The sequence below is a fragment of the Scomber japonicus genome, chromosome 3 (genome assembly GCF_027409825.1).
Source record: "Scomber japonicus isolate fScoJap1 chromosome 3, fScoJap1.pri, whole genome shotgun sequence".
Classification (NCBI taxonomy): Eukaryota; Metazoa; Chordata; class Actinopteri; order Scombriformes; family Scombridae; genus Scomber; species Scomber japonicus.
Genome location: NC_070580.1, coordinates 6,383,916 through 6,401,691, shown reverse-complemented (window position 1 = coordinate 6,401,691; position 17,776 = coordinate 6,383,916). Strand labels below are relative to the sequence as shown.

The 17,776-nt window shown below is 41.9% G+C and overlaps 1 protein-coding gene across 2 annotated transcripts in view; it reads right to left on the bottom strand.

Annotated features, from left to right (window-relative positions):
* Positions 1-986: 986 nt before the first annotated feature.
* iqsec1b (IQ motif and Sec7 domain ArfGEF 1b) overlaps positions 987-17,776 on the bottom strand; it is a 58,309-nt gene continuing 41,519 nt past the window's right edge. The window contains exons 3-14 of one of the 2 annotated variants that reach the window (XM_053316803.1): positions 14,128-15,386; positions 13,338-13,499; positions 11,972-12,094; positions 10,308-10,474; positions 9,674-9,813; positions 9,019-9,048; positions 8,774-8,899; positions 8,579-8,678; positions 8,283-8,444; positions 7,995-8,171; positions 6,486-6,535; positions 987-4,284 (exon numbers count right to left, since the gene is read on the bottom strand). In XM_053316803.1, coding sequence (XP_053172778.1) covers positions 3,736-4,284; positions 6,486-6,535; positions 7,995-8,171; positions 8,283-8,444; positions 8,579-8,678; positions 8,774-8,899; positions 9,019-9,048; positions 9,674-9,813; positions 10,308-10,474; positions 11,972-12,094; positions 13,338-13,499; positions 14,128-15,380 — 3,039 coding nt within the window. In that variant the 5' untranslated portion in view covers positions 15,381-15,386 and the 3' untranslated portion in view covers positions 987-3,735. The remainder of the gene's footprint in view (positions 4,285-6,485; positions 6,536-7,994; positions 8,172-8,282; positions 8,445-8,578; positions 8,679-8,773; positions 8,900-9,018; positions 9,049-9,673; positions 9,814-10,307; positions 10,475-11,971; positions 12,095-13,337; positions 13,500-14,127; positions 15,387-17,776) is intronic. The other variant, XM_053316802.1, reaches the window with a different exon arrangement.

Sequence of the window (17,776 nt, the reverse complement as noted above, 5' to 3'; positions counted from 1 at the left end):
TTTACACTCAGCAGTAAACTGCCATGTCTTTATACTGTACAACAGAAATAGAGGTGAAATGCATGCTGGAGAAGAATGACACAGCTTTATAATGAAGAGACACACTAGCAGGCCAGAAATCATGTAAATGTAAACAAGCATCAATCAGAGAAATCAAAGCTACACTGAACTTTTTAGGGTCTATTCAAGCCTGCCGCTCGATAGAATAACATTTAGGAAAAAAAAGAAAAAGAAAAAAAAGAAACGGTAGGCATCAATGGCATGCAACAAAGCACCTCACACGGAATCTGGACAGGTTTTATATAATAGATCAGTCTTCTGAAGGAACTGGAGAGTGGTGACTTGAAAACACTTTATTAGACATAATATGAAGAACCATCAATATTCAATAAAGCTAGCTGACTTCTTGGCTGCTTTCTTTCATATTATTCCATAACAATTAGATAGTGATGATCAGACTTTGGTCTGAAGAGAGAGGTTGTGATTGGTCAAATGTGGGGTAATGGTGGGTCAATTCAATCTGGTCCCCAATCTACTTGGTATAAAACTGATTTGAAATGCTATGACCATGTAATTTTTGGCACTTTCCTGACTCCGCAGAACATAAACTATGCTGGATTAAATGCTGTAGGTGGCGGTGCTGCATATTTTAACATACCATAGCCAAATATTAGATTTTAGAGTACATAGAGCTTGGATCATGAGACCCATGTTGGTACCACTTTCTAATAAGGCATTCTTTATAAATGATTCACAGGTGGTAACTAATGGCTTCATTAATGGTTACTAAATCGTAAGTAATACTTTATGGCTCACTTATAAGTCCTTGATTAGAACAATTGGGTTGCAAGGTTGTGAACATTCCATTTAGATGATGTTCCTCTCCTAGCATGGTTTCCCACAGTAGACCGTTTAGTAGAGGGGGAAAGCTGCAGAGATCCTGACACATCTGTTCTTGGTATACAATGTATTCTATAGTGTGTGTGAAACCGTACCTATGCTATGCTGCTTTTTTCCCAGAGGGTACATTTTTATTTCATAGAAGTGTTTCAATTTCAATTAAAGTTACCCTGTGTAGTTTTCTCTTGGAAACAAACAAAAGTGGTGTTTACTTCTTGTGTTCCTCACCAAAATGTCAAATACACTGAAGGCATTTTCTATTAGAACATTTCCAAAGCAAGCGAGTATCGACCAGTATTGCCAGCGTTGCACTCTTCTTCTTTGCTGCCTTTACAAGCACATTGATATGCTTCTTCGAGCGCTATCGCCACCAGCTTTACAACTGCAGACTTGATGGATTATTGGAAATACGCTTTAAAGACTACATAACATTTAGAACCAATCCTCTAACATTTGTTGCCCTGGAGATTTTCGGAACAATATTAGTAGCTTTTTACATCAAGCATAAGCTAATTATTTAGTGACCCTTACTTAAGCTATTAGTTATAATTGATCAACTCTTTATAAAAGGTGTTTTATTAAAAAGTGGTACCTTTTGAAAACTGGAACCTTGGGAAAGACGTATTTAAGAATACTGATCTACTGAACTTGACAACAGTAATGTGTGAGCCATTGACAGATACATGATTAATATGGAGATAAGAGTTCCATTCGTTATTCTCATTGCTGTCTATTCACTATCACACCATTTTTCTATTGGCCGAGACCTTTCCTCTCAACATCCAGCTTCACATAAGATCCGATAAACTACTATGTATGTGGATCAGGAAAGATACAGATTCATCCTTTTGGAGTGACACAAATACATGGGTGACTTCAGTTAGCTGTAATTGAAGAAGTCAAAGCTATTCTACCATTCATTTTCAACAACTGTCAACTGTAACACTGGTAATAGTTTGGGAATACAAGGATAGTTAGAAAATAGCCTTAAAATACGTTGTTACATGCAATTATTATTCTTTGACATTCTTTATCAGTGTGGAAGGTCCAATCGCTCCAAATCCATGTGGATACTTGCACTTCACTGAAATATTGAGGAACAAATGACAGAGGATGTTGGAGGGGGAGAAAAAAAAAGACAGACCTAACAGAACTAAACAAAACAGAATAAACACCAGATTGCAAATGCTCTTGGACAAAAAAGTAAATACATATTGCACATACAAGTAAAAAAAAAAAAAATCCATCTCAGTCTTTAAGCAGATACAGACTAGTTTCTGCCACTGATATCAGCTATGTAGAACAAGTGCTGTGTCTATCGCTGCACCCCCGCAACAAAATATGCTCCAGCACACCAGCCCATTGCCTCCACTCTTCACACACACACACACACACACACACACACACACACCACAGATACTGTGCACAGGATAGCCGGGAGGTATAACCAGCCATCCCATAATATGTCTAGAATGATGATTGATATAAAACTGTCTGTGTCTTTGTGGTGAGTGAAGCATAAGTGTCATCACCATTGCAGGATGATAATTATTGATTTTTTACTTTTTTTTTTTTTAGTCTGTAGCGTCCACGTCGCTCTGAGGGAGAAAAAAGTCCGACGGAGAGAGAGAGAGAGAGAGAGTAAACAGCACTCGACGCTCAAGAGACGCAAAACCAAAAAGAGGGACAGGGGGCACACTCAGCCAGCTGAGAGCTTCCACGTCAGGAGAGACACTTGAAACAGTCATGGTTGCTGTTTTCCCTTCTGCACAGTTCACACTGACTCCTTCCACTTCCGCAAACATCATCAAAAAAACATCCTCCTCCTATGGGTCGGGCTCGTAGAATCCTACCAGGTCGCAGCACAACATACAAAGCATTTGATAATGTTTCTTGGACTCTGAAAAAATAGTTTAAAAAAATAAAATGACGGCGGACGAGCAGCTAGTACTGAAAGGGCAGACATTCAGATGTTTGCTCGGCAAGTCGCTGTGGAGACACAACAAACTGCAAAACTGACAAGTGCGGTGGATGAACGTGTACGCGGGCCGTCAGCAATCTTAACAGAGTTCTAACTCAAAGGCAACCATATACGTTAGTATTCCAGCGTACTACATTGCCTAATGAAAAGCTTTGATTGGTCTCTTAACAGTGAAACTACGCCACCTATGTGCGAGTATAATACTGAGATTTCTAACTGATGCCATTTTGTCCTGTAATAATAATTATAATTATAACAGTTGATATTATTTTACAAAATACTATATGCACAATATACATAAAGCAATTTCTGTGACTAAATTAGTAAATGCTTCGATAATTGGCACATTTATCACTGCTAACAGAGATATCACAGTGCACTGTGAGCTACCGCTACATTAAATATTCGTACGGCTACTGCTGAGGCTGACCGTCTCGTCTCATCTGTCCGTCTGTTCAGCCAAACCATCCTCACACTAGTTTAAATCACTTTGTAGACACTAAAATCAAGATTACTATTTTACTTATTCTGTAAAGTACTAGTAAGCGAGATATTTGATCATGTTCCTTTAATTGACTGAGGAGAAACAGTAGGTGTGGTCTTTGTGCATGCTCTTGCGTCTGTTGCTCCTGAGGCGTGAATTATAATCTGAAATGAGCAACCAGGAAAAAGAACTGTGTTGAATAAACTGCCCTCTTGAGAAAATACTGTGAAGGAGGCACAGGATCTCGTCTGGCTTCACATTTTCCTGGAGAAGCAGACCGGCGATGCACAGTGCGACCGTCTCATCAACCGAGAGCCTCGGAGTAAAATCAAAGTTCAGTCAAGAGAGCCCGGATAGGCTCACAGGCGCCTCACACCACTGTACTGATGCCGCTGTGCTTGGGCTTGGTGCTGCTGGGGGCCTGGGTGGGCGCCGACGGCGGGCCGTGGTGGTGGGAGCCGTGCGCGGAGTGGGAGGAGTGCGCAGAGTGGGTCGGGTGGCTCCCGTGGCTGTGCTGCGTGTGAGAGTGAGGCGGGAAGGGTGGCTGCTGCCCGTGAGAGGGCGGCGGGTGGTACTGGTGCGGTGGGTGCTGCAAGTGGGCAGGCGGGTGGTAGTGGTGGTGGTGGTGGTAAGGCGGGGGGTTTTGGGTCATGTGGCAGAACTGGGCGTGGTGCATGCCGCCGGGCGTGTCCGTCTCCGCCCGGGCCGTGTGGTGCAGGTTGGAAGGGTGTGGGGTGTGGGAGATGAGGGTAGGGTGCGGGGTCTGAGGGGTAGGGCTGGGAGACTTCAACCGCCTGGTGCCAAAAAGAGACCCCAGCAGTGAGGAGGAGTTGGGCAGAGACTGGCCGCTGTGACGGGATGGGCAGTCTCGGCTTGAGGGAGTTCTCCGCCGCATGTGAGGACTGCTAATGATGGACCCCTGCAGGAGAGAAGACAGTCAGATCACGGCAGACAAACAGTGGACACAGTGTGCTTCAGACTGCTGATATGATACTGATGATGTCCGGTGGGGTGCAGCAGATAAAGTGAAAGTATACTTGCTATGGATTCAATTGTTGTCATTTGAGAACAGAACAGAGTGGATGTGGAAACAGTGGTTTTGGTTTGTACAGTGTGTACTGGTTTTGTTGAATTCACCAACTGCATGAGTGGCTATAGCTGATCTAAAATCTCACAGGATCGGCTTTTGTTACTTTGTGGAAAAAGTGTCTCCATATCCTTCTCCTGGTTCACTGCCTTTGTTTGTCTATCCATGCTAACATCTCACGGTCGACTCACTTTAAATGGTTTGGAGGTTCAGCTTGCTGAGCTTGTCAGTGCCTGCAGCATCTGCACTGTCATGAACACACAAACAGCTTCTAAGTCTTCAGATCCCCTCTCTGAATGCAGATCCTGTTGACTTTTCTGCCACTATTATATCTGGTTCCCAAGGTTACAGTGTACTTTTTCATTTCTGTTTCCTTCCAATTTGGAGGTCACAGCCTGTGTACAGTACACACATTTGTATGGACTAACCTTTTCTACTGCCAAGTTCAGGTTCATTGTGAGTGCTCTTCTGACCTAACTGATGTTTTGATATTTCTAAAGTTCCACTCAGCCAGACAATCAAAACCTTCATAGCATTTTTTTTATAAGGACTGAAAACACAATAACACAGAATAACATCAACACAAATGTTCATGTTAAAGAAATAAAGCAGATCTTTCAGAGCCATGCATGACATGCAAACTAAATTATTCACCAATGACTTAATAAGTCTAAAAGATTCAGGGACTGTCTGTTTTTATAAATCTTATATCAATGTATTTGCATAATTGATGAAGCAATCTGACTTCTGCGATGCATTTGGACATAATGCTTTCTGCTTTTGTAAACTGTGCATTGTATTTGGGTTATTTCTATGAAAACATTGTTCTTTTAAGGGACCACAATGACCAAAAAAATTTGAATTTATCAATACGGTTTAAGTTAAAGATTGATAAATATGTAACTTTTCATAGAATTAACATTCTATATAATGTTAGCGTCCTGCAGCCAGAACACATTTTCCTGTGTTCTGTTTTTTCTCATTTTTGTTTTTAATTGCTAAAAACTGAAATGAGAAAAAGTTTTGTCACCAAAATCAATACTAAGCACAAACTGAATACTGATAAATCACCTGTCCTGGTCTCAAAAGCTGGATGATACTGGGACCAGAGCCTTGTTCTTCTTACGTGGCTAAACAAATCTATGGCTAATAATTACACAAATTTTGATGATTTCTCCATAACCTAGAGGGGACTACATGTTAGGGAGATGACTGAGCAAAACTAGCAAAAAATGTGAAAGGTCCTCTCTAGAGCCAGAGTTTGGTTTGTCCATTCTGGGCTACTATAGAAACATGGCAGTGCAACATGGCGGGAGCTGTGGAAGAGGCCCCACTTCCTATGTAGATATAGAGGGCTTAACACAATGACTCTTAGTTTCAGGTGATTATACACTAATTAAAACATACTAAGGATATTAAATTCCAACCTTCTGGCTCCAGATAAAGATCAACTGAAAACTTGGTTAAAGGTCTCTGGTCACAGAATTTTCTGGCTTTTAAGATCTGTTCCTTCATGGTATGAAACCTTTTTCTGCAATACATCACTGGCTAAGTACAAAGACAAGAATAGAAGGGGGAACACTTAATGTCAAGGCCAGGGGTCAGTGACAGGAAGTAGTGTTTAGACTCGATCACTTCAAACTGTGAGAACATGCAGTAGCAACTGACAGAGGCCGGCCAGGTCCACTTCGAGTGAACTATGTACAACATTCAGGAAGTGGCTAAAACTAACCAACTAAACATAAGAGGAGAACTCAAAGGGAAGTTTAACACAGAGCAGACCGAATGTGAGTCAGGAGTATTATTAGTCATGCTGTATACATGAAGGGTTAAGATGTGTCAGCCACAGCGGGTCATTCCTGTTCAGCCCCATGCATGCACGGCGAACAAGGTGCTCACAACAAAAAAAACACCATCAAAAAACAAAAAAAAAAGCTTGTCAAACTACAAAGAAACATGAAAACAGACTTGTGTGTTCAGAGTGAACAACATAAAGTCAGAGGACAGCTCAGCATCAGTTGCATCCTACTTACTTCCATATTGCTGTCTAGTGATCCTGCACTGCTGCGTCTCCCACGCTTGCCTGCCCAGAACATGTAACATGACAGATTAGACACGCCTGGTTAAGACGTGGAGTTGCATATGCCTTCTGTCTACATCGGGGGAGCTAACACCCTAAGGTGACAAAGATGGCACAGGTTTAGCTAGCGGCAGTCAGTAAAGCAGAGGGAGTCGAATGGGGACTACTGTAAAGGGAAGCTGCTGTTAAAAATCCACAACACAGTCAGCTACTAAGAGATTTCATCAGGTGTCTACAGCAACTTAAGGTACAGCTGGCAGGAGACCTTTCCATAAGTAAAATACTTAATACAGCAATCTGGCTGTTTTAAAGGGGACTCCAGTAATTTAGTATTGAACTTCCATGATGTTGGGGAAGTTATAAGACACAGATTAAAAGAAGTATGGTCAGAATTGAAGCAACAGAGCCCATAATATTCAGATTTTAAGAACTTAGAATAGGTAAAGCTCCAAAACAGTGGATCCTAAATTTCCCATAATGCAATATGTAGCATCTTTGCCTGCCTTGTCAATGCCAACATCTTTCAAACTCCACGCCTCTAGTTTGCAACTCAGGCTTTCTGTTAAAAATGTATTTTCTCTCAACCCAAGAGGAAATGACCCTGATGACATTGGCAGGGCTATATTTGGAGTCACAGAAGATATAATACTACTGTTCACAGGCGGAGTAGCACTCCCCATGCCTGGTAAATTGACCTTGTGTAAACTTGTGTGTAAAATCAGTAGAGTTTCCTTTTGAGGCTCATTCGTGTCACGTTTATACCAACCAAAATCAATCAGATACTGTAATTTTTACAATTTCAGTGACACAGAATGATGCTCAAACAATTGCCGAGGAAAATATATGTCTCAAAAATGTCCAATCTCTTGGGCTCTGTAAAGACTGCTATTAAACTGTGCTGTGTCTAAAAAATCTTCAAAAGCACTGATCAAAGAAAGTACTAAAAGCTCTGTTCTCTGATGCTTCTTCACTAGTCTGAACCTGGTGTTGAGGTCACTCAGTTTGGTTTGTGCAGCTCTGTAGTATGGACTGTCGAAGCTCTGTCTGAATCAACCACACAACATTAATTCCTCTTACCGCTAAGACGCTCAAATTGATCGCAGTGACCTACATAACGCTGCCTCCTCCCCTGTCGGTGATGCAGGATTATTAGTTGATGGCCTCCAGTAAATTACACCTGGGCCCATTAGCAAACACACCCATCTCTATCTCTTTGCTCCACTGGTTTCATGGCTCAAGGGAATGTTTTCTCGAAGAGACTCTGCACTGGCAAGTCAGTTGTAGTGGCTAACGCCCAAATCAAGACTGTACAGGAACTCAGCTTTTTCCAAGTTTACGAATCCATTAGCATCCAAGAGTGAATAGTATCATGCCAGCATCCAACTCGGGTACACGCTCTACTTTGTCTAGCAAAGGGATGAGACATGAGAAGGTAGGTTACTAAGGCAATCGTTCATTTTACCTGCGTCTGAGAGGTCACGCAGGGAGCTGCTGAGGGCGCTCCTCTTTAAACCTTCACCGATGGCATAGCTGTCGTCGAGGCTCGCTCGGTTCAGGTTTCCGTTGCCCGTTTCCTTCTTTAACCCAGAACTCTGGGACATGCTGGGCCTCACCACCCCTTTCTGTTTTTCTAGCTCAGCTGTAAGAGGAACACATATACAAAAATGACACTGATACAGACCTCTGTTTCAACTGATGCAGTACTACAGCTTGGTGATACTTGTTGAGAATTACATTAATCTTTGCTCACATTCTATTCGATACTTCTCCATCTCTTGGACTTCAGCGATAGATTCACGCAAATCGTCGGTAAACTTTTTGCGGTCCTGAGGGTTGGGAGCATTGAAGTTGATGAGGACTTTGATGTCAGCTCCAGGAATGGCCGAGGTCAGCCGAACTCCATTGGGATAATCTAAGGAGTGATGATATCAACACTTTAATCTGTGTCCACACAAAATAACACCTATCACAAGCAGAGTCGATAGAAATTAGGGTTCTTTCTATAACGTACGAAACGGTCTGTATAAATGTCTCAATGGTACTTACACTGATTCTCAAAGAGCAGCACTTGCATGCCATAAAGTGAGAAGGACTGCCGAAAGCTGTACGTCACAGAGTTCTTTTTCTTCTGGAAAATTTTGGTAACCTATGAAAACGTAGAGAGTATATAGCATTTTAGATTCTTTGGGTGACATTCTCAGGTGGGCTTCCGATGTGCTGGAAGAATAAAGTCTGCCGTACCACTAGTAGGTCATTAAAGAGGAAGATTTCCCTTTGGTGCAGACCCAACTTTTGTGGTTTGTTGGGGTCAGGCACTTCAAAAAGCCTGCAGTAACAGACCAGCCGCCGATGGGGAAGGGATAGTACCTGCACACACATAAAAAAGATTTTGGAGTCAGTCTCTTATTGTCTCACAGACAGCTTTCATTATATAGACATTTGATAACAGATGATGATTGCTTGATGACAGAAGGAGTATTACTTACACAGCCCAGACCATGGTGTAAAGAGCCAATCTGTGGAGCGACAGATACACACAGGAGACATTTTACAGCGGTCAGTGACCAGATCAGTCATCTTCAAAGAACAGACATTCTATGTAATGTTCAACAAGAAATATGGGCCCAATTTTAATTCAGGAGTGCTACTTTTCTGGGTCACAGACAAAACATGTATGTGTCCCCGAGGATTAAATACCCTTTTCTTTTCACTACATTTTGTTTCTACTTTGTGTCAGCCTTTCTGTTCATGATGGATGAGAATCATGCCCCTGAAAGGAAAGGTGGGATTTCAAGTAAACACCTTCAGGATCATTGGGTGCGAGGCTGTTTGTCTTAGATATTATAACAGAGTGTGTCAGATGGTATTTTTCTCAGCCAGCACTTAGGGCAAGAGACATATTACAGTCATTCAGCATGGAGGTCTCTGGCCCTGAATTGATGTGTAACAGTAAAGAAAGTATGTTCCCGTAAAGAATGCTCTTTCATTTCTTTTTCGCTTTTAGAAAATGTAAGCCATGAATAAGCGAGTGCTGTCTGTGACAGCTCAGAGGGTAATTTGGTTGTGCACACTCCTGCTAGATTCAGCGCGTGAATGTAAGGGAAGATACTCCAGGTAACCCATGGGTGAATTCAAACTCACCGGCTTTTTACCAACAATAAGTTTCTCCACTTTCTGAACCTGGGACACATGGTCTTCATTAGTCTTGAGCTCCCGCTTTCGAATCCGCTCATATATCCCTACCAGCATCTCTCGGGGGATATCCTCCCCATCATCCACTCCTGTCAGAGGATGAGAGAGAAAAGAGAGAGAGAGAGAGAAAAGAGAAGGATTAATGATTAATTCACGGATTTATGAGAGTTGATGAACCCTAGAATTTACTTACATACTGCTGCGCTGCACATACATCTCACAATACACACAGGAATGTCCTTCAGAGCTCTCTCTGAGGATGTGCCTTTCTCCTCCACTCAACTGTACTTACTTACTGTACTTTAATTATTGGCACTCCAATAGGCAGAGAAATGAATTAGCCATGCCACAAAGCCATTTCTAATACCCTCAAAATCTGTTGAGGGCAACATAAAAGTGCTTTGCCTCACCAGTAAGGCTTTCTTGGCCATGACCTACAAAAAACCTGTATTGACACGTCTATTAATCAAAGCAATATGCATGGACAAAACTCAATTTGAGGTGAATATTTATCCTTGGAGCTGCACAGTAAAGGCTCAGGGACAGTAAGCTGCATGTGATGCAGGGAAGAAGAACAAAGTACCTCGAAGGTTCTTAACAAAGTCCTCCAGCTTCATCTTCCTCTCAGGCTTGACGTTGGGGCTGTACATGTCAGTGTTGAGAAGGATGATGGCAAAGGCCAGAATGAAGATGGTGTCTGGGTTCCTGAACTGGCGTACCACACCAGGGTTGCAGATGCAGTAGCGTTGGCTGTGAAGAGGATGTTGAACAAAGACAATTTTAAGTTAAAGTGACATCAGAATTCAATATGAAATCAACACAGTACATATCTCCTTCATGTTCATTTTGACTCGCACATTTACTTATTTGGTACATTACTCCTGGAATCTATACGTGATATATAATCATGCTTTAAATCTCAGAGTACCATAGAGAGAGCTGAGATTGTAGGGCTACCAGATGCTGTGAGATTCAACAGCTGAACATTTGCCAACAAACTATCCTGAGCATTAAAAAAGATGGCTAACGTTATCCTTTCCATAATGTGGGATGAACGCAGTGCTAAATATGCTGGAGCAATGAATGATTCAGCAGGTACGTGAACAGCAAGTAAAACCTAGCGGGAGTCAATGTAAATGTTACCAAGCTGGGCTAATTAGCTTCCATGGAATTCAAACTGCATGATGGTCTTGTTGAATATTGCCCAGAGGCTCAATGCCCCCCCCCTCCCTCTTCCCAAGTATTATTCTTAGTACTTTTGGCAGAGTAAGGAAAATTCAAATTGTCATTTGTTATATAAATATAAAGACTTCCCTTCAAGGGCAAAATAAACCAGTAAGTCTCACTGTTTGTGATTAGTTCCACTTATGGCTAAGGCTATCTATATTGATATTGATATTGACACTGATATTGAAATTGCACACTATGCTGTAGTCATAAACAGTTAAACAATGCTCCATAGCCTCAAGTCAAAAATAAATGAGCCAGTTTGAGTGAAGACCATCAATAATGCCTGCAGCCATCAGATAAAGCCATTTAACATCTTTCTGTGTCACAATAAGCAACTTCATGATCATATCTAGAGTAGGCTGCAGGCGAGCACCAGATGATCAGTTATCATTATCTCCCTGGTGTAACAGTGACTGCAGTGTTTACTGAGGCCGAAATGTCCTTGCTCTGTGCTGATCGAAGCAATTCTCTGTGGGCATTAGAGCACCTTCCTACCAGACGTTGGGAGAAAATAAATGAGGGACAAACAACATTCGTCAGCAGCCCTAAGGGAGGTTTTTCTCAACTTTTTGAACTAATTTCCTCCAAATTATATTCTGCAATGATGTGACCGAACAAAGTCTGGATTTGAAATTGCATTGCTGTACTTCTGTCTGAGAGTGTAAAAGGAAGACACTGATGTCACCTCTGTTTTAGAGGGTAATGGTGTTTTTGAAATGGTGTAAAGCTGGTTTGTGCTACCTATTAATCATACACGCTGTGTTGGTGGTAAATACTAAACATGGTAATGAACTCGGTAATGACCATAATGTCAGGTAATCCTCAGTTGGTTTCAGTTGATGGAAGACCCTATTTGCAAAAATATCAGTTCATTCTTTTGGTCTGGGGATGATTCACATGACTTGGGGTGATCATTTCTATGGTCTGGTCATGATTAAGCTGGTTAAGCTGGTTTGGGAGATGGGGCTGGCGGTATTGTCACATACGTTGTCCCCAGCTTTCAGAGGAATTTCTCACCTGTAGGCCTCTATCAGCCGCTCAACTTTCTGTGCCTCTCCCTGGACTCTGATGTGGGCCTGGAATTTCCTGAGTGCTTCATCCAGCTCCATACTTGAGAAGTCCATTTCATCCACCACACAGCTGGTGAGAAAAAGAAAGTTATCAGCGGTAAGTGGGAAGATCAGTTTGGATTGGAAAATACACATGATCCTTTCAAATGGGAATAACATGATTGTTTTAGGGTTTGTTCATGTGTAAACTACATTCACCTAACAGGTAAAGTTCCCTGATCATTTTTGATCAACATAAGATAAATATGACTGCTGTCAGCTACAAATGACAAAAATCTGTACAGCCTTATTTCAGCTTGATGACACAATACCTTTTAGATGTTACCTAAAGAGTTTTAGTAAAATTTCTAATATTTTTTCCTTTTTTGTTCTTTTGTTCTTTCAAAATAGCAACAGTAAGTTACAGGCTGCAGAAAGAACAAGAGACTACCTAAAAATGCTAAAATATTTAGTAAAGCTAAGGGGAACTGCAAAGTTCCCCTGGTAATAGTTCTTTCTAGATTTGTCACTACAAACAACCCCTTTCACATTGAAAATGGCCCATTATAGATGAGTGCAGTTTTAACGCAGGACCTAAACTTACAATTGAGTATTTTTCACACTCCTTCTACTTAAATAATGGTCCTAAACACTTCTTTCTCAGCTGAAGTAAGGATTGTGACTCAGCTCTCCGGAGCCTCAATACCGTGATACCTTGCATGCCAGGATTTATAGACATTTTCTCCAGAAGCCCTTTAGATATGCCTTTCAAACTGACACTGACAGACCTTTCCTGGCGTAATCCTCAACTGCATCTCAATGAGCTCTGATAGAGCTGGTGCGCTTCAAGTGTAAGCTTAGATTTGGTATCTCTAAGTCTGTCTGGTCTAAAGCATAAAGTACTATTTAAATGATGCAAAAAAAATAATTACTGGAAAATATGAGATCTTTACGATTTCCCCCTTCTAATAAAGGACTGAATAATATAAATGGAGTCCTTATGTTTATCTGGGAATCATAATTTCCTAAATGGATTCTATTTCGGTTTATTTCCTGGATGTAACTTGGGTCATTATATGATACTCAGAAACTCCAAAGACTGTTTGAATGAGTGTCAATTGCAAACTGGCAACCCTATTTGCAAGTTAATGATAATTTATGTTTATGTTCCTGAGAGGCAGATTAAATTAAAAATTTGTGCAAAGAGATAGGTTACAAGTTAAATCAAAAGCCTGTTTTGAGAATCTTGAGGTTTTCAGGGTCGAGACAAAATGATCCATCTGCATAAACAAACACGTCAAAGAGTATATAGACATGAATAGCTTTAGACTCACTCAAGGACATCTCGGTTGAACTGTTTCTGTCTGTTACCCAGGAATTCTCCAATCATCTGTCTACTCAAGCCCTTCCTCTGGAGCAGGAAGTGGGCCACACCCACAGGAGTGTCTGGAACAAAGTTTCGCTCAATCAGATACTGGATGCCTTTTTCTGGTTTCCTGTAGACACAGGAGAGACATAAAGGGAAGGAGTTAGGACACAATCCAAATCTGTGATTATCCCACTGCACTTCTGCCCCTGGCCAAATGTGTGTCAGATGAGGGACAGGATTTAGCGAAGGAGGGAGGGAGGAGGTGGTGGTGGTGGTAATGGTGGTGGAAAGAGATGAGGGCTGAGAGTAGGGAGGAGGGAAGCTACTTTCCTCGGTGGTGTTTATCACAAATGATTAAAAGGAACTTAATGGCCAGCTCTGAAAGAAACCAAATCCACAATCATCTATGATTAAATGGAATCACACAGGCTCAGATGAACCACTCTGCATGAATTGGAGCAGAACGAGTCCTGGGCTTGTTTGCACCTTAAGTAGAACAGGCAGATAGTCGCAGTTCAATCAATATCACTGCATATTTATGGCATGTAAGAGCTTCATGTTGGGTTCGTCAACATAAAACATTCTCTAAACCATAAGTAATGGGCTGGATCCAATTTACATAGCCTCTTCTATCCCTTATTGGGTATGTAATGTGTGATTGTATAATTTGGAGGTTAAAAGATTCAAGTATTGTATCAGAATGTGTTTGGCACTGTGTGGGTAGTGTGTTAATGGACATAATGCAGTGTACATACTTGTTAAAGAGGTTTAGTCCAATGCGGTAGTGCCTTTTACGGATGATATCATTGCTGAATGCAGGCGAGTCCCAGCTGTTGCGAGTCTCTTTGTGGTACGTCTGCTTGCTGAGCGTATGCTCCCTCAGGCTGTCTCTGGATGAGGACTCGGAGCTGCAGTTGATGGTGTCATTGGAGTTCGATGTACTGTTGATACTGTCGTTGTCACCATCAGAGAAATCGGACTCCGACTTGCTCTGGCGATTTGCAGTGCCATTGATGGCCAGGTGGGCCTCCAGTTGTCGTGGCCGATGGCGGGTGCCGTCATCTTCTCTGGAAGGCCCTCGGGGTGGCAGGCCATGGCTGATGTGTTTGGGGCTGCTCTGCTGGTTGGTGAGGGTCCGGTCGTAGGCATTTTGTCTCTTCAAAGAGCTGCGGTCAGAGCGATCACTCAGCTCCACAGAGCTGTCGCTGGGGGGCTCAATGGTCAGTAAGGGTAGGTGGTCTACCCGCAGACGCTGCTCTTGGCACTCCAGGGATGGTGTGCTGCGGCAGCTGGTGTCCGTATCCCCTTTCTCATCCTTATGGGCCAGAGACCAGTAGTCCTGGGAGGAGTTGAGGGAACGCTGACGCAAGTCTGATTCTGTGCTGGAGGGTCGGTCTACAGACTGAGACAGAGGCAGGGGTGGTGACAGCTCCTCTTCATCGATGTAAAGGGTGACATCACTGTAAGATGCCGTCATTTCATCCAGTTTTCGGTGTTCTGCACTGTGAGAGGGTTTAACTGGGCAGCTGACCTGCCTATCCAAATCCTGGTGCCCTCTAACTGGTTCTGACTGGCTATCGTCACCGTGAAGGCTGCGACAGTTTAGAGCGTCATCTATGGACTCAGCTAGAGATTTGACCTGCCTGGAGAAGGCATCTTCTAGTTCTGTGATAGCATCTGTGAAGTCACTCTGCGTTGTGGGGGTTTTAGCCTGTACCCCCATCTCCTCACCATGCTCTGACTGCATCAGTGTGCCAATTTTGGTGCCATCATCTGTTAGTGAGACCTGCTTTCCCTCGAAGTAGGAGCTGTGGACTTTTTCAGGTCCTTCGAAGGAAAACTGCATTCTCATATTGGATAGGACGATCCGTCTGGACATACGGTTCTCAGACATAGAACTTCTAAGACGTTCAAAGTTCTTGTTCATCTGGTACTGGCGGAAGGCTGTCTGAATGGTGCGAGCTGCATGTCGGGTTATGAAACGGCCACCATATTTCCGCTCTAGCATCTCCACCTGGAGGGAGACAGGGAAAGTTAGTGCCATAAGTATTTCTGAGACACAACTCTGAAAACTTTGTCTAAATAGTCCCATGACTGCCCTTCAACCTTGAAAATGTTCTCTGTAACGGGACAACTGGTGATAATGAATCACCAGTATCATCTCAGGTGCATTAAGCACTCACTCCCTGTACACTTCAAAGGTTGCTGAAAAAATTCATGGGAAAGTTCATTTCTAACCTTAGGTTCACTTACTAGATTTCAACTTTCAACTACATCTCACAGTCTTCATCAGCGCATGGAGTTGTCATGGCAATGGCTCACTTATCATCTTTTGACATTGATATGGAACTTTGCTCAAGTCATGCCTTGGTCATGTGATGACAATTGAGTTATAATCCCCATAAAACCTGACAAACTCCATTAGCTAATGAAGACCATGAGATGAAGTTAAAAGCACCAAGCTAGTTTATGAATCTTGAGTTAATATTATCTTGACAAGATAGCCGTGAACAGGTTTGCAGTTTGCCCCAAAAGCAGCTGTGATCGGCTTCACGGATTCCTGAGGCAACATGTTTTTAATGGCAGAAAACATCCACACAAATGTCATCACTCCTGCAGTGTATTATGAGACTAAATATGCTACCTTGGAGCTTTGAAGGGCAACCACTGTCAGACATCTGAGCTAACCACAGCCAATCCTCTGGAAAGTAGCAAACTAAAATCTTATAAATCTTAATAAAGACATTTTTCAAGACTATAAATGTACAAAAGATACATTTTGTTTGGAGAATCACTTAAAGAAACCCTCTCTTTATCTCTGAAACATAACGAGTTTTCATCAGGCTAGAAAAGTAAAGTTATTACCTTGGAAACATGGATTAGAAAGAATGAAGAATGAAGAGCTGCTGCTTTATCTGCTTTTGTCATGGCTTAAAAAGAAGAGGAGTGATGATGGCATTTGAAAATGCCCAGAATTTAGAGTTTATTAGACTCAAATTGACCCTCAGGGAAGATGGATAAAGTCGGATTGTTACAGGAATCCAGACTGACAGATAAACTGGTAATGTTCCCAATAATGATAAAGAAGTGCTCTTGGTAAAACGACAAAAAACAAGATTTTGAGGGGAAAATATGATTATAGTTGGAGACTGCGGTGCGAATGGACATAAAAAATGACTATGAAGAGACCACAAATTGAGATGCAGTAAAGTGCATGTGTACTGAAATATAAACTAATTAATTGTGGGCGCTGCTGTGTTTTAATATCCCTAATTAAGATAAAGATAAAATGAACGTGTCTGACAGGAATCAGTCAGGTGTATATTATATTGTGTACGCTACACTGAAATGACTGAGATCATTACACTAAAGTGATGTGCCTCTAATTGAGATGGTAGCCAGTGCTGTATTACATTAGCTCTCTCTCTCAGCCCTGTGCCTTTTACACATTGGCCCAGTTTTCCACCTATGGAGTCATGGTGTACAATGACACTAATCATGTTTCCTCACTGTATGCGTGGGACAATGTGGCTCACCACGAGTAACATGGACCATGACAATGAGTCTCAGTCCAACAGGCTACAACTGTCACTGCCTAACAAGAGGGCCTGTGTTCTTTAACCACAAACGCAGCTGACACAACCACAAGGCCTAACCAGACTGTACTTTATGTATGTAAATACTTTCCCAATAGATTAGAAAGGAATCTATCAGCACTGATCATGAAGTGCAACATAATCAAGACAGGAGAAATTATGTTTTTGAGGCAAATAGGGAGTTTTAGCTGTTAGACTCTGCCTTTTGATTACATGGTGGAGCATAATGCTTTTGCCAGTGCTACTTTTTCTTTTCTATTTGGATCTGTTGAAGTTGTCCATATTGGGGATCTGCCTAATTATCTGCATGATCTGAATGGCTTTGGGTCTGTGTCCACTCAGGTCTAGAATTTTGAGTACCTCCTGTAGAAAATAAAGATATAACTGGCATAGAAAAAGTGAGACACCTGAATCAAATATTGATCTGGTCTAGCTGTAGGTCAATCCCATAACATAAATATAACTGAAATCGAAGTCTAATTTATTTCAGTTCAGTTCATCTCACAAAAATTGTATTCATAGGCTTACTAAGCAGAAAAATTTAGCAAAGCAATTGATTTTATTGGAAATTTGTCGACTCAGTTCAAGAGGGATTTGCAGCCATGAAAAGAGAAAAACCTCCTCAAACCAAGCCATAAAAAACCTAAAAGGACTGTACTTCTAAGGGAATAGGAAACACGATGAATATTTTAAGCACACATGGACTCACTAAGATTTGAAAGCAGACTGACCAAACCAAACATGCTTGGTGTTTTCGCCTCAGGAGCCTCACCTGCAGTCTTACTGATGTTTTCTTTGATGCTTTTGA